Raw genomic sequence first — 10888 nt, forward strand, 5'->3', positions numbered from 1 at the left:
GATGATTTTTTAAATAAAAATATATTTTGAAACGGAGAATAAAATGTATTTATTTAGATAACAATAGGAGTGTGAAAAAGGTCGAAATAGGTGAATATAAAAATGTGAATAAATATTTTTTAAAACTAAACTACTAAGCGTATCCTAACTATATCAATATTTAATGTTTAAAGCTAAGTGAATGAATAATTTTTAAAAAATTTTTTGAAATTTACGGACTGTCTAAAGAGAACCCTAATTTTCACTAAAACTGAACTATTAACAGTACAACTAATAACTTTTAGACAATTTAAACTTAGCGGGAACGGAATCGTACAAAAGTCGAATCGGAACTTAATTTCTCCCGAAAATTCATCCCTTTTATATGCTTATTTTCCCATAACGAACAATGTTAAATCGAAACTACGCAGTACTTTTTGGTAATTGCGTCGTAATTTTTTGAAAAATAACAAAAGTATTTGTACAGAATTTTACGTCGTCCAATTAGGTCACTGCGTTCGGGGTAGAACGAACCCTCGACGCTGATTGATTTAAGGGTGGTATAAAAACGAAGGTCGTGATTTCGAGCTCACTCATGGATATGTAGCCTTTAGGACTACAACATCATAACCCTTCAGTCGACTTCAGGTGTTTTAAATGTATATCTTCAAATGCGTAATTATCCTTTAAGTGCCTAAAAGAATTCACAACTTGAGTAAAATACAGATACGGATCTACTCGTATCTTGGCCTCAAGTACCTACTGAGTATTTACTTATACTTAGTTTGATATTTGTTCGTATCAACAAAATATTTTCTGGATTATCAACCACTTACCGAACCAACCAGATGCCAGATTGTTATAAATACAGAGTCTGTACCCGAGTTGAACGTCAGTAGGTTTCAGGTTAGTCAGTGAAACTTAGCCCAATTGCAGATAAGCGGTAAGTACGACGGTTTCTTAATCAGAATAACATAAAATGTTTGTCAAAACACACTGAGAAATATTATTAGATTTCCGTTTTATTGTAAAGCTAATTTAAACCCATTTAAATTTTCTGAACTCTTTCACGATTGATTTCTCTTCCAGATCCATCACCATGAAAATAATTTTGTGTCTAGCTCTGGTAGCCGCCTCCTACGCTCTACCCAGCGCAGAGGTGCACCCTCTCTCAGACGAATTCATCGACATCATCAACAGCAAACAGTCCACGTGGACTGCTGGAAGGAATTTCCACGTCAACACGTCCTTGGACCAGATCCGTGGATTGGTCGGTGTCATTAAAAGCTCCGTGAAGACTTTGCCCGTCAGGAGACACGAAGTGGACGGCAGAGAAACCATCCCCGAGTCCTTCGACGCCCGCGAGCAATGGGCCGACTGTGCTGCGATCATCGGCGAGATCAGGGACCAAGGTGCCTGCGGATCTTGTTGGGTATGTATTCAAACACAAACCTAGACTAAACCTAGACGCGTGCTGAAATTAATGAATTATTATTTTTACTCAGGCTGTCGCCGCCGTCGGAGCCATGAGTGACAGAATCTGCATCCATTCCAACGGCGAAAAAAAAGTATCCGTGTCAGGTCAAGACCTGCTCGCTTGCTGCTCAACTTGCGGCAACGGTTGCAGCGGCGGACTTCTCGAATCCTCCTGGAAATACTGGGTTGAGAGCGGTATCAGCACCGGAGGACTATACGGAGAGACAGAGGCAAGTTTCTACTGAATATCTGCAGCTGAAAGAACACTGATAAATCCTAAATATCATTACAGGGCTGCAAGGCTTATTCCATCGAACCATGCGCTCACCACGACGAAGATTCCCTCAGGCCGGCATGCACTGCTAACGTCCCAACTCCGACTTGCGTCCGAAAGTGCGATTCCGACGAACTCAGTTACGAAAACGAGCTTACTTTCGGCAGAACGGACAGCATTTATCGGGTCCCCGATGACGCGACCCAAATCCAACTGGAGATCTTGACGAATGGACCCGTAGAAAGCGGTTATTACGTGTACGAGGATTTCTTGTCGTACAAGAGCGGTACGTAGAATCGACAGTGAAATTTCCACCGTATCAAATCCATCCATGGCAAACTTCGACATTCGATAGTAAACTGACAAGGGAGAAATGAATATAGAGGTTATAATACCCACATACTAACCAACGATATTCGCTGAATATACCAGCAGAGTATTCAGTTAAATGTTTACAAGCCATTTGCTCCGAGGGTAGCGAATTATTGCTCCCTTTCCTTGATTCTACTGATTTTTTTCTTCCTTTGGGATATCCTTCAACTTGAACTCGCGTATCTCCTGTTCTTAGTTCCTTTTAAGATATAACATGTTTCTCATTCTGCGTTGTTACAAATTAGTTGTGGACTTCTATCAAACACTGTCATCACATTTTGTCGTTTGTCGGTCGCACTACAATTTAACCGTCGAATGATTTTAAACTATCAAGCCAGAACAGTGCTCATAATACAATTATCGTTTTGTTTCAGGTGTATACCAGAACATAGCAGGGCAAGTCTTGGGCGGACACGCTATAAGGATCCTAGGTTGGGGTGTGGAGAATGATACACCCTACTGGTTGGTGGCCAACTCCTGGAACACCGATTGGGGCGAAAACGGATACTTCAAGATCCTCCGTGGATCAGACCACGTTGGCATTGAATCGCAGGTTGTCGCCGGTCTGCCACTGTTGTAAAATATGAGTTAATTATTTTACTTTGTAACAAATTGTACAATCCATATTTTAAAATATATATTTTTCTGGAATTTTGTATTATTTTTTTGTTTAACTGAGTATTTCTTTCACACTAAAATGAGACAGAAATTAAAAAACTCTGCTTTCATTAGAAAAATCAGTAAATAAGTTTTCAGTTGCAAAATAAAAAAGTTATTAACAAAAAACCAAAAAACGGTAACTAGGGTCGTTATCTCGGCGGTTTTTCAATATACAGATTTCAAACCAATTGCATCAAATAGTACTTAAAAAAGCATCAATTTAAAAAAAAATCTCGATCCGACCAAAAGGAGCCGAGATAATTTTTTTTCTTAAAAACAGTATTCTGACTGTTCTATTTAATATTTTGTAATAAACTTGGGCTCGTTGTAAAGTAGAAGACTTCCTTTATACGCTGAATTTATTTTTAATGGATTGGACCAAGAAATGACCAAGTAAACGTGCGTTAAAGACAGAGTGATCCGCGTGGCGCCCAACGCGGCTGAGCGGTAGCCAGGAGAGGGGAGTGCTGTAACGTCATAGTGCCCATGTTGCGCTCGCTACTCAAAATTCTTACTTAACAAATGGATTGTGGAACTTAGAAAGCAGCTACCGGGATGCCTTTTTTAAATCAACTTATTTTTTTTCCGCTCTTTCGCCAGACCACGAAAAATTCATTTTTATTGACTTTTCACGTTTTCTGTTGTAATTTCATTATGCTTTCGATATTCGAACTTTCAATTCTACCATGTTTTATTCAATGAATTGTATTGCTAGCGAAAGTAGTTTTTTTTTTTAATTTTTATAAGAATATTGAAAGTAAAATAAATATTTAATGTATACTATATGACTTCGATGAATTTCGCCATTTTGCCACATCTCCATCCACTCCAACGGCCAAAAGAAAGTGCTCGTATCAGCTCAAGACCTGTAAGCTGTACCTATCCAATCTACTATTTTATATCTCGCGATCCTCAGATTCCAATTGAACAAAACCGAAAGTAAATTAGACGGATGCCCATTAATTTGTACGGAAGACACGCAGGTATAAATCAACCTGCGTGATTTGTTACATCATTTTGCTCCCACTAGCGTGGATCCTAAAGTGGAGTCGCAGGTGCACCAACTTGTCAGGATCAGGGTAAACGAACGAGTTGGATTAGTTTACCTGACTACAGGTAGATGTAGACGGTTAGGCACATACTGAACGAGAATTATGTAAATTTCAATCGGCACAAATGTAAATAGTGTTTTTTTTTTTCAAACACGGAACATTTACATTTGTACTATACTATCTCTACCTTCGGAAACAATATCATGAAGATATTTACAAATTTCCGGAAACCACAGAACCACTCTCTTCTAATTCGTATCAATCAAGTGTTTCCCAATCCATTTCTCCACGTAGATTCGTCATCTACGAAGACCTTTACGGATCAGTTGCCATTACTTCTGGTCTGATACGAACCAAAGCAGGTTGCTTCCTACACGGCTTACCTATTTTTAAGACCGATTGGCGCCGCGTGATAAATCGCCTTGGCCAGAAGGGACTGGGGACTGGCACTAACAAGTCAACATTTGTTTCAAAATATGAAGGATATACGTGCCACAACATATGGTAATTAAGATTTTGGATAATCTACAAACGTTGTCAGACTAATCTAATAAAGTAAAAAGTTTAAAAAAGCTAAAAATGTTTAGCTCACGTAAAAGCTTTGAACTGGCATAATAATTGACGTTGTTTTAGCAACTTTCTAAAAGCTGCTTGTAATTCTCACTGCTTATTCTGCGTCGACAAAATTAATTGTCCCCTTCTTTAAGTTAAGGTGATGATGGACTAAATGTATTTCTCATTCATTCAGAAATTTGTCGCATGTTTTCGAGATCGCATTGCGGTACGGTTATGCGCAAGAAGTATGGTTGCAATTCTTCCTGATAGCCACTTTATGTCCGCAGTGGAAAATCTAATTTTCACGCCGTTGAAGGAAGCCGGGAATGGGAACATTACTTGTGACGAAGTGAGCGCAGTTTTATTTTGTTCTAGATATCCTGAATGCACTTAATATTAAAGTGTTAAGTTCCTCTACCCGTTGCTGATGTTTTTTATTAGTACGAGGAGTTTTCAAAACATTCGTTAAGAAAAATGAATCTTATAAATAAATCTTAATTATTCCTGTGTCTCCGCCGCTTCAGAAATTACCCCTGTTTCCAGTCGACAACGGCAAACCGCGACGTTTGAGAATAACGCCAGATTCCCGAGAGCCGACATCATATTATGGACTCATTCCGGTTAGGGGCGATCGAACGTCGACCACTTGCAGGCATATAACCAGGGACAAGTACCTGGCCAGTACGATCCCAACATTAGTATTACAGATATCCGTATGTTACTTATTAAGCATTTCTTTCGTTACATAAACAACCACGAAGGGTTTCTTACAAATTTCACACATTTAGTAGCACCTGCAACAACTTCAAACCTTATCAGCAAAACCGCGCGAATTGTCAATTTTATTTTTTAATCTCGGCGATCGAAGATGAGAACGTCACGACCACGACCAACAGTCCCCATTCACCCATCGTCGCCGTCCAAATACACACACACACATCTCTGCATTCCCAACTGACGCTCTGACCGAGTTATCTAGTGGCCGAAGAACGCACAGCCTCCTCGATGCCGTTATCACCACATTCCGAATGCTTCCAAAACGTGCCCCGCGGAACCAGCCGAGTGTTAACGCTTGACGGAATCCGCAAGTTACTGAAAATTAAGCCTTCCAGAGCGAGGAAACAATTACCATTCCTACATTGTTGGAATAATAACGCCTCGAATGCAAAATACTCAGCGTTACGTTGTTGGAGATAGGTAGTTTTGTTATTTAATAACGACATTCCCTGTTTTCTACAAAGATATTCGAAACATTTAATAGCTGAACCGTTTAGGGCTTATCGAATAAATGTATGCTATGATACTTGGTCACTTTCAGGTGATAGATTATGACAAACTTGCATGTCGACGTAGATATTTTTATTTAGAATGTTATAAATGAGTTCAAATGTTTCGGGGATCTTACAAAATAAAACAAAAAGCTCATGCTGCTTGTTAAATAATGTACACACGAAGAACCACATTTTTTATAACTGGAAATCTGTATTCGATTCATAAAATATGTTTGTTCATTGTTTGCAACGTACTAACAAAGTACAAACATTTGTTAATGTCTCTTTTCTCTATCTTTCTCTTGGATTCTATATCTCTCAGTCAGTCTAAGTCAGATTTGAGTTAAGTTCCCATATTTTCATCCACCTACCCACCATTTCTATGATTTCTAATTGTATGTCTTCTCCTTCATTGTCTTCTCTCTTCTTAGTTCAGCCTATCCTATTTGTTCCCCCTTTTTGTTACATTTCTTGCTCCCTGTTCCTTGTTATTCTACATATTTGATTCCATCGTCATCAAATATTCATACCAGCTTAGTTACATCTTTGTTATTTTATTCGTTAGTTCTTTGTTGTGATATTTCTTTGTTTAACTTATCCTGTCTCACTTTCACTGGCAAATTCGACACATTTGTGCTGATAGTTTGATTACTGCAAAAAACATGAATATATTTACATGTATTCGCAATTTGTATCCTGTAAATTTTGAAATATTAGATTGACTTTCTCATTTTCCAAACCGTTTGATTCGAATTTCAGCCAGCTGGTATCCGTATACGATCACCACGTCTGGCAAAGTAATAAACCACTACGAAATCAAAAGTTCCTCGGGGTATCCAGTGGCGTTAACCCCAAATCATCATTCTCCCCAGCGCTAACGAACGTCTGGAGGCACGAAAACTCGTTTGTGTCTGCTTTACACCGGATTGTGACCCCTATGGGTCCCGCAGGGAATATTTACGAGGATATTTCCAATTTTATACTTTGGTGAGTTCTTACACGATTACCGGTTCGAATTAGGTCCAATTTTGCGGAAAATGAAGGAGTCACGGAAAATATGTTCCATGAGATGTTATCTAATGTCTGCATTTTTCAAGGTGTTCAATACGAGACAGCAAATGTATAATTTGACGATTATAGTAATCAGATACTACTGAAATAAAAATGAGTACGATATTATAGTCCAGAATAAAATATATATATTTTTAGCAAAGTGTTTTCGGAAATTATACATACTTTTCATTTGTTAATGTCACACAGGAAATGAAAATGTCTAACAAAGATGTTTATGCTGATTATTAATTACCTCAGACACCTACATGTTTAATTTACATTTATAGTTAATATTTCTTGACATTTCAAGGAATCAATTTAGATTTCATTATCAAAGAAACATTTTATGACGATCGTAGACGTAAAACAAAAAATTCAAGTATTTATCGCCTGAAAAAAAATCTAAAACCATAGGCGTAGAGATTATTTCACGCTAATATAAAGGTAAGCTGAAATTTTCGTATCCTCATACTCACTCACAGTCTGTAACTCCGTTGTTTTTCAACGAATCTTGAAGATTTAATTTTTTAACTTAAAGCTCTTTTCATAAGCTTTCCGAATATGTAATAATATATATCACGCTCGTGCGTCGTATATTTCATTTTACAACTAAGGCTAAAAAATAAAAAAAATTTCCAGGTTGCAAATTTGAACTTAAAAAAAAATGATAGATTTCAACGTATTATTATGAAATCTACCTTGAAAAAAATCAGTACGATTGTGGAAGGCCATAACTTTCGTGTGTTATAAAATAGTGATAAGGAATGAGAGGATGCGATGCTAAAACGTTCTGGTAGTAATAACGCAGTTTATAAATGTTTAATTCAAAAGTCATAAATAAACTTTTTCTGTTTATAACTTTTGATCTAATCAATATATTTTTTGACGCTCGAGGCCTAGTTTTGTAGGTCTTTTGAAGACGAAAAAAAAGTACTTTACTGTTTTCTCGTGGAAATCAACGGAAAACGTGAATTTACGTAAAAATTATACAATTAACCACCCTGTAAACAATCTTCCCCCCCCATTTTTATGACTGTGGAAACTAATATGTTATCGTACATAATATTTAGCATCTATAGTGATAAATTCAACTTGCCGAAACAAAAAGTCGCGAAATGGCCATTTCCCAGCTTATTTTCCTGGCCGTGTGCCGCCACTGCACATTCTAACAGTCCATTCGCGTTATTTTTACGATTACACAAATAAATAACGCCATTTTATCCGCAGACGTTTATCTGGCTGTTCTGAGCTGCGTTTCGTAACAGTATATTATTTGCATTTTTATCACCTTCAAAGGCAAAAGCTGAAACTGGAAACCAGGAACCTGCTGCTCGTTCTCTTGATCTGTCGCTTTTGTTAACATAATACTTTGTTACTTCCGCTCCGATATCTGGCTTGAATTTATGTGCCCTGCTTGGGGTGATAAAGTGTTAACTGTAAAAGGATAAGTTAAAGTACATACGCCACGCCACGCGCCATTATTCCATGGCTAGAAATTGGCCTCAATGATTTGGGATCGAGGGGGATTATCCCTCTTTATCCTGCCTCATCTCGTGTAGGCCTGGACAGCCTTCGTAGGTGGGCCCCATCCGTCGTCTACCCCGACCGCAAATGCGGCCGGTGTAGGCGCTTTGTGGGACCTCCTTTTGTCCTGGCTGGGCCCCGCCGGCTAGGGCACTTTCTTCTGGCGCTCTTCTTAAAGTACATGCATAGATCTAAGAGTGTTAACAGCATCCATCTAAGTTCAGTTACCGCCAATCCTAAAATTCAGTTGTCAATAAATTTATAGCAAAATAGAATAATCTCTTTCTGGCAAAGAAACCATTGTTGTTCAAGTAAAACTTATACATTAAGAGGTTAAAGTACGTATCTAAAATTTACAAACCATTTAAGTCGTTAAGGCTACGGTTAAAAATGTCTACAAAATGTAGTGCAACCGTCATAATTTCAAATTAAACGAAGTAACGCTCGGGAGATTCCAAGGTAAGAGACAATCAAACTGAATATCAAAGGAGCCTTTTAAACCGCCACCCCTTTCCTTTTCCACTCCACCTGTCTCGGCAGGATGCGCGAAGATGACCCGCTTCCGCCCTCATTAGAGGAACGCGGCGACTTCCACGGGGGGTTTCATGGTCCGTGCGCTCCCGCCACGGCCTACTTAGTTCGGTAACGACGCGACCGTTTTTTGCACGATGCGCCGGGAAAAACGATTTTGGGTTTCGTGGAAGATGAAAATTACTAGTGTTTGAATGTGAAAAACAATTTATGATAATTATAAATTGTCGTATTCCAAGTCCTAAATGATTTCGAATTTCATTCAACTATACGAAGCTGTTTACAGAGCCTACGCTAGGAAAACCCTATCGAGAAAAGTAGTTACCGATGTTCGAGGTTATTTAGTCAATCACCTATGAAGCAGAACACGCGGTGCGGAAATCGAAATTGTAGAAAACAAAAATGTTTTCCATATACGAATTACGACAAAATTCAAGCTGAGCCATGGCAAAAAGAAGAATAACCATACCGAACGATACCTGTACAGATTGAATCCAGATAGGCCAAAAGTGAAATCCCTAGAAGACCATGGGGTGTGATCAAACGTCGACTCTGGTACTTTGCTATTTATTAACCAGGGCCAGTACTCAGTACGAAGTTATCAAGATCATTGTACATATAAAGTATTTTGCATACTTTAAAGCTATATAGTATTAATAAATTATTTTCAGAAAACAATAAAACAAATAAAATATTGCTAAATTGTAACTATATCGCATCTTTTTTCTTCATTTTACCTCTAAAAATGACCTAGTTTTCTTTTAGTGTAGGTAACAAAAAAGTTCTTGTGATTATCTTTAACATATACTTGGGAAATACCCAGTTTTAATTTGCATATGCCTATGATGACAGAACGGTCTGTTTTTTTCAGGTGGCACCCACCAGAATCAATTGTACATTACATTTAGATAACATCAGCGAATAAGCCCCGATTTTTCTTTAATTATTCTTTACTGTTTGTTTTAGTCTCAAAATTATTACGGTATAGTCTTTCCGATCTCAATTGAAGACCAAAGAGCTTGGCGGTACGTACTAAGTTCGGTCGTTACGTCGTTACGCAACAACTCGGCATTGAAATACATATTTGAAAAACTTGTTCCCATATTTATTTAGCCATACCAATATACAGGTCTGGTCGTCCAGTTGAAGAATGCACGCGCAGGCAAACGGCAAACAAACACAGCCGGACTGGGCGACCAGCCATAAATTTCAGTTGTCGAAAAATTGCCTAGCACTGCAGTGCAGCAATGCGGAATTTTGTGTGATTCAGGTAATTTTAATTTATTATAGGCACCTTCTATTAATCATTCATATTACAATTGCGAAAGGAAGAAATAAGAGGGATATTTAGTTTACTAATATTATTACAACATGGCATTTTGGAGACCTTTTGAAACGGAACAAAACGAAACACCGCAAGACAATATTGAATTAGTAGAACCAGTTGTTGGTGACAGATTTAGAATTTAAAAATAAAGATTTACATGTTCGATGTCAGCGTGTCATTTTAAATATTTACGATTGTTTAAAAAAGGAAGAAAATGAAAAACCAGATAATGAAATTTAGTTTTATATATTATAGTGCCCACAATTTTTCGTGTTATTATACAAGGTGTTACAGTAGATCATTGCGTAATGAGGAAGCGAAACAAAAATTTATAATTTATGTAAAGAAAAGTGGAACATAAATAATTAAAATAATATGTTGTCGGCCAAATGAACATATAATAGAAATTTTCTACACATTATATAGGTACAAATGATTATTTTTTACCTTTAGCAAAAAACTTATTTAGGGACGGACGCCCATGAAACTCATTACATTTTATTGCTAGGCGTTTTTATACATGTTCTACTGACTTCGTAAAGACTATACCACCCACCTTTCTACATTTATCCACTTTTCCTCTTGCCTGTGACTTTCATCTGTGGCCTTCAAATTAATTCTAAAAATGTTCGCAAAGTTTTCATCAACTGGTTTTTCAGGTGGTCTCCTTGTAAAAATAGAATTAATAAATTTTAAATACTGATATTTAATTATAACAAAATTTAGAAGTAACGTCAAAAGTGTCATATGCAACTAACTGTAAAAAAACAACAATTAAGTAAACCAATTAATAAACAACCAACGGTCGCTTGAA

General features: G+C 37.4%; 1 protein-coding gene across 1 annotated transcript; it reads left to right on the top strand.

Annotated features, from left to right (window-relative positions):
* Positions 1 to 814: 814 nt before the first annotated feature.
* LOC108908272 (cathepsin B-like) lies at positions 815 to 2752 on the top strand. The gene is made up of 5 exons (XM_018712260.1): positions 815 to 922; positions 1069 to 1411; positions 1485 to 1685; positions 1748 to 2015; positions 2476 to 2752. Exons 2-5 carry the CDS (start codon positions 1079 to 1081, stop codon positions 2679 to 2681), a joined length of 1008 nt encoding a protein of 335 aa, XP_018567776.1. The 5' UTR covers positions 815 to 922; positions 1069 to 1078; the 3' UTR covers positions 2682 to 2752.
* Positions 2753 to 10888: the final 8136 nt, after the last annotated feature.

This window comes from Anoplophora glabripennis, unplaced genomic scaffold, assembly GCF_000390285.2.
Source record: "Anoplophora glabripennis isolate ALB-LARVAE unplaced genomic scaffold, Agla_2.0 scaffold18, whole genome shotgun sequence".
NCBI lineage: Eukaryota > Metazoa > Arthropoda > Insecta > Coleoptera > Cerambycidae > Anoplophora > Anoplophora glabripennis.